Source organism: Heterodontus francisci, chromosome 2, assembly GCF_036365525.1.
Source record: "Heterodontus francisci isolate sHetFra1 chromosome 2, sHetFra1.hap1, whole genome shotgun sequence".
NCBI classification, from domain to species: domain Eukaryota; kingdom Metazoa; phylum Chordata; class Chondrichthyes; order Heterodontiformes; family Heterodontidae; genus Heterodontus; species Heterodontus francisci.
In genome coordinates this window covers 112952484-112975216 of record NC_090372.1, presented here as the reverse complement: position 1 = coordinate 112975216, position 22733 = coordinate 112952484, and the positions used below count along the sequence as shown (strand labels likewise).

Sequence of the window (22733 nt, the reverse complement as noted above, 5' to 3'; positions counted from 1 at the left end):
TGCATTTATTTCATTTCATCTTAGTTTGTTCAGTTTGCTTACCCACTGTTTTTTTCAGGTTGTTTTTCTTCAGGTTTGCACTTGCTGCTGTTCAATATTCAGTGTATTCACACCTAATCTGTACTAATGCTTTGTCTTTCAACACACCATTAACATATTGTTTGCCTTTTCTCCGTGACCTTTTGGTCAGCTATGTGGCCTGGTCCAATCTGCACCTTCTCCTTTGTTATCTCTTGCCCCACCCCCACCTCACTTGTTCATAATCTGTGACTTTTCTAATATTTGTCAGTTCCGAAGAAGGGTCACTGACCAGAAACGTTAACTCTGCTTCTCTTTCCACAGATGCTGCCAGACCTGCTGAGTGATTCCAGCATTTCTTGTTTTTGTTTCAGATTTCCAGCATCCGCAGTATTTTGCTTTTACTTCAACATTCATTGCTGCTTGTCCCTTCCCCTCCTCTGCATCCTCCTTGTCGGCGGAGGAGTGTTGCTCAGGCATTTCATCATTATGTAAGGCCTCCTCCCCCTGCAGTGCTAGAGCACATCAAACCACCACAACACTCGAGACCCCCACTGGGCATTGGTCACTTCCTTGATGCAGCAGTGGGCTGTTGTCTGGCAGACCTCACACATGTCCCCAGTGGATCCCTGGAAGGATCCAGATATGTAGACGTTTAGTGCCACGGTGATCCTCAGGGCCACTGGCATAGGGTGACCCCCAAATCCCATAGGTCATAATTCACCTGGCAGCAGGGCACATAAATCAGTGACAGCCTTCCTGAAGAGCCGTAGTCTTTGCGGACTATGGTGCTTGGACATTTGGAGGTAGCTGATCAGAGTCCGGTACACATGCTGGCATATGTGGGCCCATCTTGGCATGGCCGGCTGTTGTTGCTCTCAAATTGGAGCCCAGCAACCTCTTGGCTGTCCCTCCGTCTGAGGCGCTGGATCACGCCATGGGGGTCCAAAAATACAGGGTGTATGAAATCCATGTCAGGTGGCCTGTGGGCCTGCTGATTGCTGTCGATACAGATATGACCCTGACTTGGCATCTGAGCTTTTGACAATTCTATCGGTGGAGTCCCTGCTGAACCTCAGAACCCAACCTTGCCGATGGCTGACCCTCTCTTCCAGCAGTATGAGCGACCAAATATCTCTCACAGCAGTTTGGTAACCCAATGCTCCCCTCCAAACCCACATTAAAGCCTGTGGAGGCCCTGAAATTCCGATCCCGCCTTGCAGAGCCTCCAGCAACAGTTCAACAATGGCCTCCGAACCCCACTCTTCCCCTATGCAGCAATGCTCAGGGCTGCCTTCCCGTTGTGGCACTGAAACCTTTCACCTTGGTGCCACCAGATTTTAACGGTCGTGAGCCCGAAGGCACGTGAGTGTCGTCCACTGTCCACTGAAACAGGGGACAATTAAATCAAGAATAATTAGATTTAAATGCATTGAAGAAAGCTGCTCAGCAATTTAAAATAGCTTCCCATCACTTTGGGGTAGCAATGCTGCCATGGTACTTTCCCACCGCTGACAAAATCCGGAACTGACGTCAGGACGCTGGATTTCTGGGCAGGCGGTACTGATGCAATTCTCCGTCCCTCAACGCCACCTTAAACAGCCATATTAAATTCTGCCCCAGGTCTGCAATCCATCTGAGAGGTCACTATAATATGACTGCAACACCTGAATAGTGCTCTACAGGCTCCCATATACATCATGTTATGTTAGTTTTTATCTTTTGTCTTATACTATAGCAAGTCCTGTCACTTGGAGTTACAGCTTTCATTTTCTCAGATGATGTCAATCCCTTATTGTACAGTTGAGTACACACATACAGAGCAATCAAGAAACATATAATTGTTTTATGTAGCTCTGATGTTTCTACAACTAATCATTTATACAATCTTTGCGGTTGATCTTTTGTAATTCTTAGGTAACACAACCACTAGGTGGGGGGGGGGGGGGTGATATTTCCTCCTTACTGTTAAAGATATAATTGCTGCATTGGTATAATTGCGTGTTGCGGCACTGACCTGGAAAACGTTCAGGCTTGGGCTGATAAGAGGTAAGTAACATTCTCATCACACAAGTGCCAGGAAATGACTATCTCCAACAAGAGAAAAAAATACCCATCTCCTGTTGACGTTCAAAGACTTTACTGAGTCCCCCAACATCAAAATCCTGGGGGGCACCAGTGTCGAGAAACTTAACAGGACCAGCCATATAAATACTCTGGCTAGAGGCTCGGAATTCTGCAGCGAGTAACTCACATACAGATTCCCTAAAACCTTTCTGCCATCAACTAGACACAAGTCAGGAGTGTGATGAATACTTCCCACTTACCTGAATGAATACAACTCCAACAACAACCAAGAAGCTCAACATCATCCAGGACAAAGCAGCCTGCTTGATTGGCACCCCAACCACCACTTTAAAACATTCACTGCTTTCTTTACTGGTGCATGGTGACAGCAATGTATACCAGCTACAAGATGCATTGCAGCAACTCACCGAGGCTCCTTCGACAGCATCTTCCAAACCCACAATGCTACAAATTCTTGCCCTGTCGCCAGCCAGGCTGTCAATCAGGATGGCTGTTGAGCAGACGCCTGCACACTTTTATTTACATGAGGCCCTGCTGTTAAGAAGGCAGGGCCTCCATGACCCTAGCTTTGCCGGGTTGTTCACCCACTACCGTGCTCCGCCACACCCTTTCCGCTCCACTTCCCCTGTTAATTGAGGGTTAAGATTCCTGAGGAAAACCACAACAAAACAATGCACAATACTGCTACCATACTTGGGAACCAGGACAGGGTGGGGTCTATCAGTGGCTGTAAATGTACATCTTCATTGGATGTTAAGATGTGGTAGCTCCTTTCAAGCAACCTCACAACCTTCTGTGCACAGTTACAAAATTCTCAAAATCAGAAATTTGAAAAAGAGATCACGAAAATTAAGCATGCAAGAACTGATTTCCTAGATTTCCAGGAAAATGGACCTTCTGTCCCTAGCTTTACAGTTTAGAGAGACAGGAAGGAGTGAAGCAGTAGATTCTGGTAAAGCAGCCAGATGATACTTGCAGCTAGGCAGAACTGTGGCAGATAATACAATTATAAGTACATGGTTTTATATGCTGGAAGAAAAATAGTGACGGATATATTTAGTAAATGAATGGTGTTGAATTAGCGAGGAGAGAGGTTAAAAGTGGGACTGACAATAGACTGAGTCACTACAGAACAGAAAGCAACAAAGCAAACAGAATGTGGAGCTATATTGCCTGTAAGCAGAGCATAAGCCTGTCACCTGAAGCTGTACAATATCCGGCCAGGTCGTATCTCAAGTACTGCATTCAACTCTGATCATCAAGGCACAAGTGCAACATCAGAGCCCTCGGAAGGCTGATCCCCAAGAGATAATTTTCTGACTTTGCTCTTGTGGCAGGGATCCTTGCCCTACAAGACAGCATATCAGAAATCATGGGCTGAATTTCTGATATACAGCAGGGAGTTTTAATTTTTTGACCTGAGAGATGTCCTACCTAGACTAGGGGCAATTTACAATGGCCAATTTACCTATCAACCTGCAAGTCTTTGGCTGTGGGAGGAAACCGGAGCACCCGGCGAAAACCCACGTGGTCACAGGGAGAACTTGCAAACTCCGCACAGGCAGTACCCAGAACTGAACCCGGGTCGCTGGAGCTGTGAGGCTGCAGTGTTAACCACTGCGCCACTGTGCAGTGTAGATGACTAAAGGATTTGATAGTTTCTCTGTATCTACCCCATCTCCTCTGGTGGGAGAGTCCTGAACAAGGGGGCATAAACTTAAATTAGAGCTAAGCAGTTCAGGGGTGATGTCAGAAAGCATTTTTTCACACAAGGGGTAGTGGAAGTCTGGAACCCTCTCCCCTGAAAGGTGTTGAGGCTAGGCCAATAGAAAATGTAAAAACTAAAATTGACAGATTTTTGTCAGGCAAGGATAATAGGCATTGCAGAACATAAGAGGGTAATTGGTGTTAACATACAAATCAGCCATGGTCGAATTAAATAATGGAAGAGGCTTGAGGGACTAAAGAGCCTTGTCCTGTTCCTATGTTCTTATCTATGAGGAATGGTTATAAAAACATGACTCTTCTGTTTTGAAAGAAAGCAAAATAGAGCAGACATTATAAAGTTATACAAGTATAATTAAGTGAAACAAGAAAGGTTAATCCAGGGCACTATTTCAAGTTAAATCATGACTGTGGGACAAGAGGACATAACATTTTACCAAAAATGGTAAAAAGCAACTTCAGGACTGATGTCAAGAAGCATTTCTTCACGCAAGGAATGAACTGGGATAGTCTTCCAAGTGGGGTCGTGGAGACAAAAAATTCTTGAATCATTCAAAAGGCAGTTAGATGTTGTGATGGAAGGATGAGATAGATGGGCCAAATGGCATCCCTCAATTCTATGTAAGTTTGCGAATTATCTGATCTCTCATTAATGAGAAGAGTTGAAACATTTAACCTAATAACTGATTAATCTAACAATTTATTTTAACAGAGTTTTGACTGTAACTGTACATCATTGCAGAAATTCCAAAAGACTGAGGCAATTAACCACATATTGGCAAATCAATGAGCACAGGTCACAGATGTCATACAAAAGTAAGTCACTATGACTGATGATAAAAGGAATTATTTCCTTATTTTAAATCAAATATTTTTGTTTATTTAATGACATCCATTTATTTATTTTTTTGGATACAAGTGCATTTGCTCTCTTGTAATAATGTTGCTTCACTCTGCTTTTTTCTTACTGGGAATAGAGAAAAACTCACAAACAGCACAATTTTCTCAGTACGATAAAAATGCCACAGTGAAACCAACAGCAACAGATTTTTGTAGTATGAGAGATACACAATACAAATAATCAGTACCGTGAGTTTTCACACTATGGGGTAAATCTTGCCAAAGTAAATCTACAGCAATTCCAATTTTCCATTCACCGCACTTAACATTACATACAAATGCTTTCCATGTCTTTGTCAGTACAACTTTATTGTCTGATAATGTAAAATTATTAAACTAACATTGTAAATATGTTGCTCTGGAAAAGATTATCCCCTAATTCACTTACAACTACACTTTCAAAATCCAACTGTCTAGCCTTTGGCCCTCCATTCGCCACAACATTTCTGCAGCTACTGATTTGCTCAACCACACCCTCACCTTCAACTTTGACACCCTAGTCCCCAGTAAAACCATTACTCTCTCACACCCTGACCATTCCCCAGGTGTGGCCCTCTTCTTAGCTCTCTTAAGTTCAAAGGACGCAGACTTGAAAGCATAAGGCGGAGAGCTGGTTTAGCCATGGACCGTCAGATGTGTCTGAACCACATAAAGCTCTACTGGGTCCTGCTCTCGTCTGCTAAAACTGCTCACTATTCCAGGATAATCCTGGAATACAAAGAAAACCTATTACTTTTTTTCTTTACTGCAAACTGTATTTTTAAACCACTCTCCCCGTCCCCTCTACTCTCATCTCCAACAATAAATATGAGGAGTTCATGGTCTTCTTTGTCACAAAGTTCGAGACCAACTGATCAGCTGTCACTGCCGCGTTTCTCCCTTCCACTAGCCCACTGGGCCAAACTTCCTCTAAAAGTTCCCCCTTGCCCTAGCCCTGAACTAGCACCTTTCTCTAATTTCTCCCTGATCACTCCTCATGCCCTCTCCAAGGTCATCTTGTCCATGAGACCCTCTACCTGCTCCCTCGACCCTATTCCTACTAAACATGTTGACGACCCAACTTCCGCTGTTAGTCCCAATATCAACAGATATTGTTAACTCTCTCTTGTAACCTCACAATTTCCCACATTATACTCCATCTGCCACCTTGTTGCCCACTCACTTAACTTGTCTATACCTCTTTGTGTCCTCCTCACAGCTTGCATTCTCACCTAGCTTTGTATTGTCCATAAACTTGGATACATTACTCTCTATCATTTCATCTAAGTCATTAATATTAATTGTAAATAGCTGAGGCCCCAGCACCGATCCTTGTGGCACTCCACCAGTTACAGCCTGCTGACTTGAAAATGCCCTGTTTATCCCTACTCTTTGCTTCCTGTCCCTTAACCATGCTATTTTTTTCCCCCAACTCCATGTGCTGTTATCTTGCCCATCTTTTATGTGGCACCTTTTTTTAAAAATTCATTGTTAGGATGTGGGTGTCGCTGGCCAGGCCAGCATTTATTACCCATCCCTAATTGCCCTTGAGAAGGTGGTGGTGAGCTGTCTTTTTGAACTGCTGCAGTCCATGGGAGGTAGGTACACCCACAGTGCTGTTGGAAAGGGAGTGCCAGGATTTTGACCCAGCGACAGTGAAGGAACGGCGATATAGTTCCAAGTCAGGATGGTGTGTGACTTGGAGGGGAACTTGCAGGTGGCGGTGTTCCCATGCATTTGCTGCCCTTGACCATCCAGTTGGTAGAGGTCGCAGGTTTGGAAGGTGCTGCCTAAGCAGCTTTGGTGCGTTACTGCAGTGCCTCCTGTAGGTGGGACACACTGCTGCCACTGTGCGTCGGTGGTGGAGGGAGTGAATGTTTGTGGATGAGGTGCCAATCAAGCGGGCTGCTTTGTCCTGGATGGTGTCGAGCTTCTTGAGTGTTGTTGGAGCTACACCCATCCAGGCAAGTGGAGAGTATTCCATCACACTCCTGACTTGTGCTTTGTAGATGGTGGACAGGCTTTGAGGAGTCAGGAGGTGAGTTACTTGCCGCAGGATTCCTAGCCTCTGACCTGCTCTTGCAGCCACGGTATTTATATGGCTACTCCAGTTCAGTTTCTGGTCAATGGTAGCCCCTAGGATGTTGATAGTGGGGGATTCAGCGATGTTAATGCCATTGAATGTCAAGGGGAGATGGTTAGATTCTCTCTTGTTGGAGATTGTCATTGCCTGGCATGAGTGTGGCACAAATGTTACTTGCCACTTATCAGCCCAAGCCTGGATATTGTCCAGGTCTTGCTGCATTTCTACATGTATTTGAGGAGTCGTGAATGGTGCTGAACATTGTGCAATCATCAGTGAACATCCCCACTTCTGACCTTATGATTGAAGGAAGGTTATTGGTGAAGCAGCTGAAGATGTTTGGCCCTAGGACACTACCCTGAGGTACTCCTGCAGTGATGTCCTGGAGCTCAGATGATTGACCTCCAACAACCACAGCCATCTTCCTTTGCGCTAGGTATGACTCCAACCAGTGGAGAGTTTTCTCCCTGATTTGTATTGACTCCAGTTTTGCGAAGGGCTCCTTGATGCCATTCTCGGTCAAATGCTGCCTTGATGTCAAGGGCAGTCACTCTCACCTCACCTCTTGAGTTCAACTCTTTTGTCCATGTTTGAACCAAGGCTGTAATGAGGTCAGGTGCTGAGTGGCCCTGGCAGAACCCAAACTGGGTATCACTGAGCAGGTTATTGGCACAGTGGCGCAGTGGTTCGCACCGCAGCCTCACAGCTCCAGGGACCCGGGTTCAATTCTGGGTACTGCCTGTGCGGAGTTTGCAAGTTCTCCCTGTGACCGCGCGGGTTTTCGCTGGGTGCTCCGGTTTCCTCCCACCGCCAAAGACTTGCACGTGACAGGTAAATTGGCCATTGTAAATTGCCCCTAGTGTAGGTAGGTGGTAGGGAATATGGGATTACTGTCGGGTTAGTATAAATGGGTGGTTCTTGGTCAGCACAGACTCGGTGGGCTGAAGAGCCTGTTTCAGTGCTGTATCTCTAAATAAAATAAAATAAATAAATAAGTGCTGTTTGATGGCACTGTTGATGACACCTTCCATCACTTTGCAGTAAACTGATGGGGCGGTAATTGGCCGGGTTGGACTTGTCCTGCTTTTTATGTACAGGGCAGACCTGGGCAATTTTCCACATTGCCGGGTAGATGCCAGTGTTGTAGCTATACTGGAACAGCTTGGCTAGCAGTGCGGCAAGTTCTGGAGCACAGGTCTTCAGTACTATTGCCGGAATATTGTCAGGACCCATAGCCTTTGCAGTATCCAGTGCCTTCAGTCGTTTCTTGATATCACGCGGAGTGAATTGAATTGGCTGAAGACTAGCATTTGTGATGCTGGGGACGTCAGGAGGAGGCCTGCATTTTAATCAATCAATTAGTGCAGGTTTATTGCACATCATGATCTTTGTACGCATTTTCAGTGGCTATCCACTTTAGCTCTCATTATCTCTTGGCAATACCCGTATTATTGAGCATTCAGTTAATAACTAGGAAGATTATGGAAAGTACAGGAGGGATTTGAAAAAGGTAACACGGGAGGCAAAGAGAGATTTACGGGAAAAGATTAGCAGGCTGTATTAAACTGAACCCCAAAACATTTCATCACCATATAAAATGTAAGAGGCGAACTAGGGAAAAAGTTGGATCTATTAAGGACCGAAAGGGAAATATTCACGTAGAGGACATAGTTGAAGTATTAAATAAGTATTTTGCATCTGGCTTCACAAGGAAGCAGATGATGTGCAACTAAAAGAGGAAAGGGAAGTTATGGACACGATAGCAATAGATAAGAGATGTACTAAAAAGATTAGTGTTACTGATTACTGGTAAGTCACCTGATCAAGATGAATGCATCCTAGGTCAGTGAAAGAAGCAAAGGTAGAAATAGCAGACATATTGGGCACAATCTTTCAATCCTCATTGGATACAAGGAGTAGTGACAAAGCACTGGAGAGTTGTTAATGTTGTACACTATTCAAGAAAGGGGAGAGGGATAAACCAGGAAACTATGATGTGCCGTCCAAGTTCAATGTTTATCTCATTTCTGTGGTGTCAAGAGGGAAAGAGATCAAGTTGACTCTTAGCCCCAAGGAGGAAGATGGGAAGGTAGAGCATGAGAACAAATTACCAGATCCAATGGACATAATCATCCACTTTGTAATGTCTAGGTCCTTCAAACTGACTACTCAGGAAGAGGTCTCGAAGCACGCTCATCTCAAGTTCTTCAGTAAAGAGAGGCCCAAAGCAGGTGCTGTGCTTTGCTGATCCAAGGTGGTTTGGGAGTTGGGAGGACAGTTGGACAGAGGACCATGTGTTATGCTTGAACATGAAAAGTTGAGACTGAATGTGCTGTCAAACCATCAGACAAAGCCCAACCTGTGAGGCACTATTAGATCAAAAATACTTCAACAGCATTTGAAATTACCTCCGGGCAGGGTTTCTATTCTGGTTGAAAGTTCTACTGTTTGAGAATGCAAGGACTGTGCTGAAACCTTTGCTGCACAAAAAAGGACTGCAGAGTTGACTCTGAGTAAGAAGATAAAGATGAAGTTGGAGAATCCTGATCTTCTTGAACTTTGTCACGTGCTACCTATGGAGGTCATGCATTTGGGTGGCAAGGGTTATGATCCAGAGAAGTCAGATGATTCCTCGGCTTTTGAAGCACAGCTCAACTGTTCTTACATTGCTGGAATGCAGTTGCTACATGATAGTAATGGAAGAACCATTTGGTTCCAGAGGACCAATGGAACCAAAAGGATCCAAAACTCCCAAATGCAATTCCTGGAGAAGAAAGGCAGTGGATGAAAATGGAAACAAGGCATTAACATCTGAGGAAAGAGGAAGTTGGAAGCAGCGGACGACTCCAAAGATTCCAAAGGATCTTTCCCAGAAGATGCTCCAGACTGCCAAAACAGTTACAATATAAACTATTGAGGCTTTGCAAACAGGTCAGGGAACAAGGGGACATCTACTCACAGTAGAAAGAAAATGGCAGCAAAACCGTCACCTCTCCCAAATGCTCCAAAAGACTTTTTTTTAAAATTTGCTCGTGGGATGACGACGTTGCTGGGGCCTGCATTTATTGTCCATCCCTAATTGCCCTTGAACTGAGGCCATTTAAGAGTCAACCACATTGCTGTGGGTCTGGAGTCACATGTAGGCCAGACCAGCTAAGGACAGCAGATTTCCTCCCCTAAGGGACTTTAGCGAACCAGATGGGTTTTTACAACAATCGGCAATGGTTTCATGGTCACCATTAGATTAGCTTTTAATTCCAGATTTATTAATTGAATTGGTAGGATTCAAACCCATGTCCCCAGGGCATTAGCCTGGGCTGTGGATTACTAGTCCAGTGACATTACCACTACGCCTCCTCCTCTCTGAAACTCCAAGCAAATGATCCAGGAAATCTAGGACCAAATAGAAAAAGAGGCTTCTCATGCCATTTTAATGTTTGAGAACAAACCTGAGAGAATCTTTGGATTAAAGTGGCTTTACTAAATTACAAGCAAGAAAGATTTAGATAACCAGGGCAGTATGGTTGGAGAGCATCACCAAGCATTGGAGGGGCTGCTAGAACTCAACATGACTACTTAGTTAGAACTCCATGACAATGAAATGCCTGTAACTTTCTGTTTCTGTGGCATCCTGACACTCATCTCTTGGATTGAGGAGAGGCTGGAAAAGTTAGGACTATTCTCCTTGGAGAGATGGTTAACAGTTGATTTCATGGAGATTTTCAAAATGATTAAAGGATTTCACAGAGTCAATAGAGAAAAACTACTCCCTCTGGCAAGTGGGCCAATAACCAGAGGTCATTTATTTAAAATCAGCGGCAAAAGATCTAGCTGGGAGATCAGGAGAACTTTTCTCAGAGTTGTGGGGATCTGGAATGTTCGACCCGAAAAGGTGGTGGAAGCTGAGTCCACAGGTAATTTTTAAAAGGGAATTGAACAGGTATTTGAGGGTGAGGAACTTACAGCTTTACGGACAAAAAGTGGAGTGTGTGGGACCAGGCATGACTGCTCTTTCAAAGAGCCTGCACGGGCATGACTGGCTGAATGGCTTCCTTCTGGACTTCAAGTTTCTACGATTCTATGATTTTCTTTTTGGTTAGAAAATAAGTCACTTGTTTGACTTCCTCTTCTGTAATGTGATCAGGTAAACAGCAATGAAGGCAGCACAGAATAAGTGCAAACGTGCTTTAAACACATTGGTTGAAAATAATCAGAGGCAGGATTTATAAATTTTAAAAGATGTGAGTCTCAGCTCGAATATAGGTGATAGTTCAGTGAAAGCTGAAGATATGATTAGTACCAGCTTTGATATCTTTCATATTTGAAGATAAACAAAGTCCAACGTTGTAGCTTAGAATCTCACATTAAAAATGAAAGTAAATACTAAATTATACCAGAGTTAAAATAAATATAAGGGAAGAAATTCTACGGCATCTTTACACCTTGAGAAGTGTAATGGGCAGAACTTTCACCCACAACGATCCTACTCCAAGCCCTGGGGCTAGTTCATTTAAACAGTCTGGCATAGCACCAGCACCCGTAGCCATCTAACCATCTCCCCTTGACATTCAACGGCATTACTGTCGCTGAATCCCCCACCATAAACATCCTGGGGGTTATCATTGACCAGAAACTTAATTGGACTAGCCCCTAAATGCTGTGGCTACAACAGCAGATCAAAGGCTGGGAATTCTGTAACAAGTAACCCACCTCCTGACTCCCCAAAGCCTGTCCATCATATACAAGGCAGAATGTGATGGAATACCCTTCACTTGTCTGGATGAGTGCGCCTCCAACAACACTCAAGATGTTTGACACCATGCAAGACAAAGCAGACCAGTCCATCCACCACTGGTGCACAGCGGCAGTAGAGTGTACCATCTGCAAGATGCACTGCAGCAACATGCCAAAACTCCTTCGACAGCACCTTCTAAACCTGCAACCTCTACCACCTAGAAGATAAAGAGCAGCAGATGCATAGGAATATCACAACCTGCTAATTTCCCCTTCAAATCACAAACCATCCTGAATTGAAATATATCACCATTCCGTCAATGTCGCTGTGTCAAAATCTTGGCAAACCCTCCCTAACAGCTCTGTGGGTGTACCTACACCAAAAGGACTGCAGCAGTTCAAGAAGGCAGCTCACCACCACCTTTTCAAGGGCAATTATGGATGTGCAATAAATGCTGGTCTTGCCAGTGATGCTCACGTCTCATGAACGAATAAAAGAAGGCAGTGCAGCAGAGGCACCCACCCCACAGAAGTGACGGTTCTCGGAATGTCACCCTGTTGCTCTGACAGGGGAGTCCCAAGTGGACCAGAAGTATAATATTTTCCAATTTACGCTCTGGAAGCTGAGGGACCCAGTTGGAAATGGTTGGATATTTTGTAATGACTGGTTCACCTCCTGTTCCACCAAGACTCACTTCAGGAGTGCGATGGAACACTCAGCACTTGCCTGGAATGATGTAGCTGCAATAACAGACAAAAAGTCAGACACCATCCAGGTCAAATTAGTTCACCCAATTGGTGCCCTTTCACTGCAGTCATCATCATCTCCCTCCACCACTGATGCACTGTAGTATCTATGATCTACAGGATGCAGGATAGCAACTTCCCAAGATTACTTCTGGAGCACCTCCCTCTCCTGTGATATTTACCATTGAGAAGGCCAAGAGCAGCAATATCTTGGGATCAAAAAGATTCAAGTTCCCCTTCAAGTCATAGGCCATCCTGACCTGGACATATTTTATCGTTCGTACATCATCACTGGGTCAATCTCCAGGAATTCCTTATATTACACCATTGTAGGATTATCATCACCATAAGATTTGCATGATTCAAGGAGAAGGTCCATCCCACCTAGCTCCCAGAGCAGGAATTTACAAGATAGCTTGGACATGCAGTGACGTGGTGGATTTGGATTCCACCTCAAATTATAGAACACAAGATTTGCTAGGCCAAGATCCATCTATTTCACCTTCTATCGTCCTTGTAGTTACATGATACAACAACAATGGAACTTTTAACCATTCATGGTAATTAATAACTACTAATCAGTATTTCACAGACCCAGGCACAAGGCAAGAAAACCCTTCAGGTGATGGAGAGCTTTGGAAACGATAGGCCTAAACTCATCTGTTCCTCCCAAGTATGCTGCACTTAACCATATCTCAAATTACTCATACGTTGTATCCCAAAATATTATTCTCTGAAAGAAATCTAATTTGCAATTGAGTAAATCAACACTTTCTACTTCCACCATCTTCTTATGGAGCCTGTTCCACAGTTTTACCACTTGCTCACTGAAATAATATTTCCACAGGTTAGTTCTGAATTTAACCCTAACCTGTCCAACTTCAAGTACAGGCCCTGCCGTCAGTTTTAGGCCAGAACTGCACTTCTGGGATTTGTGCAATTTCTAGGCTATATACTTGAAATTGCTTCACATAATTTTTTGTTACATAACGGGAAATGCTCTATAATGTTATCACAATTGAATTAGGTATTATAACTCTGTTTAAAATCACTCAGTAGAAGTTGAATATTCCAGGCCACAAAGGATCCTCCCATATATTTTTCCTCTACTGAATTTCCTTAAATGTTTACACAATGATTCCATGGGAACACCACTAAGACCCCTTTCATAGAATCACAGAATGGTTACAGCAGAGAAGGAGGCCATTCAGCCAACTGAGTCCATGTCAGCTCTCTGTAAAAGCAATACAGCTAATCCCACTCCCCTGCCCTTTCCCCATAATACAGCAATTTTTTTTTTATATCTTCAGCTGCATATCTAATTTCCTTTTGAAAGCCACAATTGAATCTGACTTCACCACACTCAGGCAATGCATTTGAGATCCTAACCATTCGCTGCATAAAAAAAGTTTTCTCAAGTCACCTTCGGTTCTTTCGCGAATCACTTTAAATCTGTGTCCTCTGGTTCTTGACCCCTCCGCCAAAAGGAACAGTTTCTCTCTAACTACTCTTTCCAGACCCCTCATGATTTTGAACATCTCTATCAAATCATCTCTCAACCTTCTCTTCTCCAAGGAAAACCCCTGCTTCTTCAATCTAGCCATGTAACTGAAGTCCCTCATTCCTGGAACCATTCTCTTAAGTCTTTTCTGCACCCTCGTGAAAGCCTTCACACTCTTCCTAAAGTGCAGTGCCCAGAATTGGACACAATACTCCAGATGAGATTGAACCAGTGTTTTATATAGGTTCATCACACCATCTTGACTTGGATATATACTTCCATTCCATCATCATTGCTGGGTTAAAATCCTGGAACTCTCTACCTAACAGCACTGTGGGAGTACCATCACCACACAGACTGTAGCGGTTCAAGGAAGGGGCTCACAATCATCTTCTCAAGGGCATTTAGGGATGGCCTTGCCAGCAACGCCCACACTTGCTGAATGAATAAAAAAATGTCATCATACTTCTCGCTAAATTGTGGACATGAAAACGGTGAGAAAGTTCAAGCAAGGCATCATAGGCTAATCCCTGAGGGACAATATCCAGGAATGAGAAAAACAAGTTGCAGACACAGTTCACACACACTTTCTGAAAGCATTTTGAAACTAAACCTAATTCTAAATGTGACCTGAAACTCATTCACGAGTCCCTTTTTCTTACCTTCCAGACTGTACCCAGCAGTATTATTTTAATAATTGCTTCATTCATGTTTTTCACATCAGAAAGATTTATACATATAAGTAATTATAAGAAATCTTGAAAGAGATGGGAACCTTTTTTTGACACGCATAGGAAGGAAGATGACGAAGAACAGTGAATAGGTTTTTTTTACTTTTATGTAACTATAATGAACATGCAAATCCAAATATGCATTTACCTTCAACATTGCGAATTCATATGGCTGGTAGCCTTTGAAACTTTCATGAATAGCTGCCATTGTGTGGGATGTCTTTTCCCAGAAATGGAGTAATGTTGTCTGAATCAGGAAAAAGAAGCAAACATTTTAATGTAATATCACTGTCGAATGTGTTTACTATTTATGTTTACCAGCCAAATACTGAATGTTTAATTTATAGGATTCATGTGTTGCAGATCTACAAATACCTCACATTCATTCTGCAACTTACTCATTACTGAATTAAATAACTATAATTCCCAACAGTAACAAAACAGTATACATCATGTTTTTACAGCCCCAGCAACAAAGAACTCACATTGGGCTGGATTTTACCCTCAGCGGAAGGGAATTCGCCACCGGCGCAAAAGTCGGTGGTGAACCCGCTTCCGCTCAGCCCGGGGATCTGTCCCATATTTTACGGATCCCCAGGCTTTAATTGTCCCGAGGTGGGACTTCAACCCACTCGAGGGAGAAAGTCCCGCCTCCATGAGCTGCCGGTCAATCAGCAGGCCAGCAGCTCTTAGTCCCACTGGGAGCGGTGGCCACTGCTGGGACTGCAGCCTAGCTGACGCCATGGACCCTAGAGAGTGGGTAACTTTGGCATACCTCACCAGGGGGATCGGTCGTGCCCTGGTGAGGCTAGGTGGTCGTTTGGTAGGAGGGGGCATCTTGGGTCCCGGGAGTGGTTTGGGAGGCAGGGGTGGCCCTCTGTCGGGCACCCTGTGCCATGACTCGCCCCCCCTGGGGCACAGAAAGGCTGGCAGCTTTCGCTGGGCAGCCTTTCATGCCCCCTGCATGCCCGCTTGCCATGGGTAAAATACCCGTGGACGCGGGCGAGGGCCCTCAAGTGGCCGTTAAGTGGCCATTTAAGGGCCTTGATTGGCCTCAGGTGAGCGGGTCGTTTCTTCCCCCCCATCCGATCGCTGTAAAATTCACCGAAGGCAGGAGCGGAGCGGGTAGGCTTCCCGGAGCCTCCTGCTCAATTTTACGCCGCCCCCATGCCATCATCCGACCCACTGGGGTGGCGTAAAATTCAGAAACATAGAACATGCAAATGTATAATTTAAAAAAAATCAAACTCTATCCTCAATAAAAATGATCTGAATTGAGTTTTACAATATGCAAATTTCCAAATCTCCTTTTCAGTACAAGTTCTGATCTCGTATACATTATTATATAGTCAAAATATTCCATGAAGCTATTAAAGATGTAGTTTAAAATTGAGTATTTTTTCTTCACAGTCAGATCAATGCTTGGAACAAGGGTTTTATAAAGCAACATGAAATCTCAACTCTTTGTTCACTCTGGTCAAATTCAATTAGGCGGCAGTCAAATTCAGTTTTCAAATCAATGGCATAAAGAAAACTTGTAACACAGTAGGAAGAAGGACTGATCTGTTGAGTTAAATAGGTTTGAGTAATTAGATTGTCACAACTTGAATGACTGGTAATATACGAATTCTAGGGCAGGGATAAATTTTGTTTAAATCTGAACTGATGTTCTGTCACTGATAATTCATTTCTGCTTATCAGGACTTCAGTAGACATACAATAAACCAAATCATGCTCAGCCAAGCCTTCTCCAGTAAGAAACAATATTTTAAATTCAATTCACATACACTTAATCATTCATTTGGTAAGGAAGAAACAGAGAATCCATATCAAAAAGACATAAAATTAGCTGCAGTGCTGTCATCTTTCAATACTTATAACTAGATTGTGTACCATTTATACAATTCAACTGTTATGAGAAACTATATTTATCCAGATTTAGAAGCCGTTCCTTGTTCAAACATTTAAAATTGGCTCATCAACACTAAAGATGAATTGAGCAATATTTAAAAAATATTAATTAGCTTCCATTGTAATAGTCAACAGCTAATTAACTTTTATTGTAACAATGAATTACCAATTAACTACCAGTAGAATAGTCAACTATTCAAATGTATATTTCTCAGGTCTGTGACAATTCTCAGAAGCAAAACACCAAATTAATTTCTATCCTTCAGATTTTACTTTTGGCTTAAAGTACTTGTGAAGTGATTTCATCATCATCTTTGTTTTAAATAACCTCACATGACAAATGACACTGGATTGCAACTGAATTAATATATCCTAAAGCTAGAAACCTTCAGAGACATAAAGAATTAACCGCACCCTATGTTTGTTATTATACTGCAACTTTTTTATCTATACTTTAATCACACACTCAGGCAGTACATTCCAGATCCTAACCACTCACTGCGTCAAAAAGCTTTTCCTCATGTTGATGTTGGCTCTTTTGCCAATCACTTTAAATCGATGCCCTTCATTCTGGACCCTTTCACCATGGGGAACAGTTTCTATCTACTCTGTCTAGACCACTCATGATTTTGAATACTTCTATCAAAACTCCTCTCAACCTTCTCTTCTCTAAGGAGAACAACCTCAACTTCTCCAATCCACCCACATATCTAAAATCCCTCATCCCTGGAACCATTCTGGGAAATCGTTTCTGCATTCTCTCTGAGGCCTTCACATCCTTCCTAAAGTGTAGTGCCCAGAACTGGATGCAATACTCCAATTAATGTCAATTAAATGAAGGTAGAAGTAGAAATGTAAAAAAAGCAGAGATGTCAAAAGAGATGAACCACAGAGGCTATATTGCAAGGCAAGAGAACTACGAAGTAAATCATTCAAACTTAAAATGGTACATTTATCAAAATGATCAAGTAATTGAGGACAGACAGGTGGGGAGCAAGCTATGGACAAAGTATTTTGAATAACTGTATAATGCAGACAGCATGGTGGATGAATTGGTTATGGAGAAACTGTCCTCTACAAATATAAGGTATTTGATGCTGGAATTCATTGGCGACCAAGTAAATATTCCTATTGACAGTCTGAAAAAGAAAAAGATCCAAATTTCTGATATTGCTAATGTAACTGGAGAGTTGTTCCAGGCAGGCAAGGAACATACAGTGTATAGGCTATTTAACTAAATTTGAGAAGAATAAGTACCTGGAGATTAGGGAAAGGCAAGAAGAATACCAAATTTCCAAAAAAATAGACAAGAGTAAATGCAGCCATTACAGGGGAATCAGCTTACTGAGTATACCCAGGAAAGTATTTACTTACATACTGCAGAGGAGAATGAAAAGATACATTGAAATGGTACTGCATTGAATAAGCTGTTTTTAGACCAGGATGAAGTACAATGGATCAAACATTTGTGATAAGACAGACTTTGGAGAAATTTAAGGAGCACAACATCCATTGCTACAACAACTCCATAGATTTTAAGCAGGACTTTGACAGTGTATGGTGAGAAGGGATATGGCAAGTGTAAGAATGTATGGTGTTTCTGAGAAACTTGTCAGATTAATAGAAAACATCTATAACAAGCCCAGAGTGCTGTTAAGCGCGGATAGGAAACTGACAGAATGGTTTAAATCAACAGTTGGGGTGTGACAACAATGCACACCCTACTTATTTTATATAGGATTAGAAACTGTAATGTGGCAAGATTTTAAACAACCTCAGATTTGCTGATGACACAGACCTCATCGCAACATTTAACAAAGATCTGCAGAGATGAACCAATAAAATATTCTATTCTACCATGTACATTCAAATTACAGATTAACATAAAGACAACAAAGATAATGTAATTTGAGAGGTATCAGGAAGAGGTAGAATTACACTTGGAGGGGATGCGGTTGAACAAGTGGAAAGGCTTGTATACCTTAATGGACTAATACCAGAGAATAGGAGTTGTGAAGAAGGTATCAAAATAAGGATTGGACTTGCTTCTGCTGCTTTTGGAAGATTAAGCAGGGTATGGAAGGCTAAAGATATTTCAGTAAAAACAAAGGTTAGAGGTTATGAAGCGATGGTTATCCCCATATCATTAAATGGAATGGAACGCTGGAATGACAGCACAGATGAGTTGGTTGAGAGAAATATCAAGATATCCAGCATGCAATGAATTAATAATACAAAAGCAAAATACTGTGGATGCTGGAAATCTGAAATAAAAACAGAAAATGCTGGAAATACTCAACAAGTCTGGCAGCATCTGTGGAGAGAGAAGCAGAGTTAATGTTTCAGGTCTGTGACCTTTCATTATACCAGTTGTTATGGTACAACTGCTCAGAACAAAGTCCCCAATCAAAATATATATAATTCTGACTGCGGTGGGAGCAATGCACTGTCAATTCAGTCCCGCTGCTCCACAGGTCGCATCATACATATCTTAAAGCTTTCCAAATCAAAGAAAGCCACAGCCGAACTGAAACAATCTGGTAACCCCCAAATGAGGCGAACCATACCAGGTATCTTTAGATATCAACAAATTAACTGTTCATTAAAAAACTAAAATGTTAAACATTACTCTGGCATAAGATAAAACAGTATGTAAATACCCTATAACTTATTTAAAGAATCTAACTCCTGCATTCACATACATATACCCAAACGGTAGTTTGGTGTTTAATTAGCTGCCCGACAAAATAGAAATAACAATAAAGTCTTTGCAGATTTATGTTCCTGATGAAATGGAATCTTCAGTGTAGAAGCAGTCCAAGGTTGCTTGAAGTCTTCGCAGTTGTCCGATGGGGGACAAAAACAGGTTCTTCAACAATAGGAAATTCAGCAGTCCAGTTCAGCAGTTGAACTGTTACTCTTCTTTTCCAGCGATGAACACAGTAGATCAACAATTTGCTCTTATTTTTTTTTAAAGAATTAATCTGACTTGACTTTTTAGAATTTTGAGAGATAATAATAAACGGACTTCTCTTCTTTCAGTTTAAATGGTCTGAGAGCTCTCCTTTCTCCCTTCAGGTGCTAGCACACAGTTGTGTCAACTGTCTCTGCAAAGCCAGTTTTCAAAATCAAAATGCAACATTGTATGTCCTGTTCTCCCTCTCTGTATACTTGTATCCAGACAACCAAGATGTATTTTCACTTCTGAAGCTGGCTGCCTTAAAGAAGTACTGATCTTTTGCTGCCTTAAAGGCGCACTGCAATATTTCCCAAGGAAAAAAAAAACAGGATCATGACACAGTGCTCAAAGGGCATGCAGGCTCTTACAGCAGTCCAGCAATCTGTGCTCTCGCAGATTCCTACTGATTGCTAAAGCACTGCCCCAGGAATCTGTTGTCCAATCTCACGATGGCAGCATCCATACTCTTACAACTGCTATTCTGTCAGTGCCCTTGTTGTTGCCCATCAGCCAGCCCCTCCAGACCTTTCCTGCCCAGGCCTAGATGATGCAGCCTGAAGCTGGACCCATAAGGCCCAAAGCTGCTCGAGGTCGCTCTGTAAGGCCATCCATAACAGAAAAATGGAACAGTGGGGAATTGTGGACAGCGGTGATGTGGAGATGAGATTTTAGGGGAATCAGAGTCTGATTAGCTTCTTACTGACAACTAATTAAGCACCAAAACAACACGAGATGCTGAGTGACATCACAGTCTGCCCACTCTGCATGCTTCTGGTGCACATATAGCAAACCCATGCTAGTGCCCTTACAAGTATGGTGCGCTGCACAGGCCATGCTGGAAGTGGCCAGAAGTGCTATGGCCATTATTATTGCCTCCCCGGGCATCCATAGCGCTGATATCACCACAGAGTCAAGTTTTGCGGCCAGTAACTGTGGTCCTCAATATTCTGCCATTTGCACCCATGTACCACTTAGGAGCAGGACATCTTCTGCCAGAAGTCACTTCTACTGGAATTTAGTGCGTATTTTAGGAAGGGTCTAACTCTGGCATATCACAACAGCATTGGAGTATCTCACTTAAGTCCTCACTGGTTCCTGGCTGCTGCCTTCTACTCCTGACCTTCCCACCTGGCAGCTGGCCAGCCTCTCAATCTGACTACTGGGCAGGAAATGGAATAACAACATGATAATGCGGTCCTGCCATTAAATTCACAGACCCTCCACATCTCCAGGAACTCCAGGCTTCCCCAACTTGCAACCACATTCCTCCACTGCCACCCCGATTTCCTGTAAATATTACAGCCTTTATGTTACACATCCCAACAAAAGCAGATTTCAGACTTCCTGTCTGCTGAGTATATTGTTATATTGGCGGTAGAAATCATGGGAAACTTGACTCGGGCTGCAGATATACTGCCACTTTTGTGCCGCTGCTAAAAACTGTTATGGAGCTACTCTGCAATCAGACTCTGTACCGTATTATATTATAAGTGGGGAATTCAAGCCATTTCTCAGTTTGCAGGTGGCAGTATAACTGATATAGATCAGATGTACAGCAGGAAGTCTGATGAACTGATCGAATACTGCATGTCCAAGGTGTTGTATATTTTTAAAGCTACAGTTCAATTTGTTCAGGAGAAGTTTCTTAAGTTTTCACTTTCAGTGCTTGCTTTCTGATGATGTGTGCATGTCACACCAACATCCATAATAAGTACACATGCTGGTTCATGGAAGTAGATTTATTCAATCAACCAAATAACTCAAAAGTTCAACAATTTTGAGTTTCAGTATGACTTCAGTCAAAGTAACTGCTGCACATTCGAACACAAACCAGTCTCAGATCAATATGTGCAGAATACTGCAGCCTTATTTGTCCTTTTCAGAGAGCAGACATATTTGGGAATGGGCAGAGGAAGGATAAAAATGGGATTAAAACGTACTGTTTATTTCACTCCTGAATCATTTTTCTTTTCAAAATGTTATTTCAGACTGGTTTCTATTTTTCACTTGATTCAATTTTTTGTTTACAATTAACTCGTCTAGTTTGCTGATGAGAGATTGCAAACAGAATAAGATCAAAAAATTCTCATGCTTTTACCTGATATGTTGCTAAAATGTGAGAAAGAAGATTGCATCGACTTGCTCCAAGAAGGTCCACTTTCTGGCACACATCATTCTTTAGTTTGTCAAAGTGAATCTTTGTGTGGCGAACTTGGCCTTGGACCTTAAATTATAAAGAAATCACCTAATTATGTAGACATTGAAAACAGCTGTCAGAGCGAGAAACACAAGAAAAAGTTGAAAAGTCAAAACATTTCACTGTGTCATTAATCTACTGTTCAACAAAACCAATCAATCAAAACAGATTTTATCAAGCGTTTTGATCTTCCCCGAACCAGAATTTCTGTTTGCAAACAATCAGATGTAAAACCTCTTTCGCTGTTGCTGAATAATGGAAGCATATCTTCATTCTACAAAGTGACATTAGTGGAACAAAATTTTCCTTGCTCTCATTGGAAATGGTTATTAGTAAGTTTATAACTGTTGTGATGGAAACCACACCTGACGAAATGAGTCATATTAATTTCTGCATATGGAATATTATTTTTGAACTGTTACTGGACATTGAACAAACTTGCTTTAAGAGATCACAGAACAGTGGCTGAAAACGTGGCTGCACATTTGCATTCTAACAGACAGTGGCATGGAGAGACAATGGGAGTATTACCTGATCCAATTAGCCAGATGGGTTTGCCAACAGTGATGATCAGAAGACATTGAGAGTCATTGACTGTGGAAGAGCCAGTATTCCACTCCCCCACTGAGAGTGTCTGGTAAGCTTGGAGGAATCCACAAATCTTGCAGGCGAGGCTACTCCAAACAAGGAGCTAGTCACATGACTAACCTGCTGGCCAACTGGGGTTTTTTGAATTGCACCTGACACAGAACAATTTTAGAAGACACTGCAATTGAACCTCAAGAAGAGAGCATCTCTCTCTTTCTCGCTCACGCAGTTCCAGGGACTCACGGAGGTAACTCAAGCCTCAAGACAGAAGACCAACAAAACAAATTTGAAAGTGTGCACTGAGCCCCAACGAGAATTGCAAGACTTAATTTCAATCAAAGACCTTACATCCAACTCAAACCAGGAACTGAATTTCCATCTACTATTTCAAACCTTCCCCCCATTTTAATTCTTCCTCCTCCTCTGTATCTATTTGCGTGTTTGTTTATTGCATTTGCATGCTAGCTTGGTTGCGTTGCATATTCTTAATTGTTTTAACTGAGTTAGAGTTTTAAGGTTAATAAACTTACCTTTCTTGTTTAAATCGGAGAAAAACCTGTCTGGTTGATTTC

At 42.4% G+C, this 22733-nt stretch overlaps 1 protein-coding gene and 1 pseudogene across 1 annotated transcript in view; one reads left to right on the top strand and one right to left on the bottom strand.

The window, feature by feature from the left end:
- ica1 (islet cell autoantigen 1) overlaps positions 1 to 22733 on the bottom strand; it is a 200011-nt gene that overhangs the window by 107599 nt on the left and 69679 nt on the right. Inside the window, exons 6-7 of the mRNA XM_068051235.1 lie at positions 21475 to 21600; positions 14655 to 14753 (exon numbers count right to left, since the gene is read on the bottom strand). Of these exons, the coding sequence (XP_067907336.1) occupies positions 14655 to 14753; positions 21475 to 21600 (225 nt within the window). The remainder of the gene's footprint in view (positions 1 to 14654; positions 14754 to 21474; positions 21601 to 22733) is intronic.
- Positions 8625 to 10227, top strand: LOC137351829 (endonuclease 8-like 1 pseudogene; annotated as a pseudogene).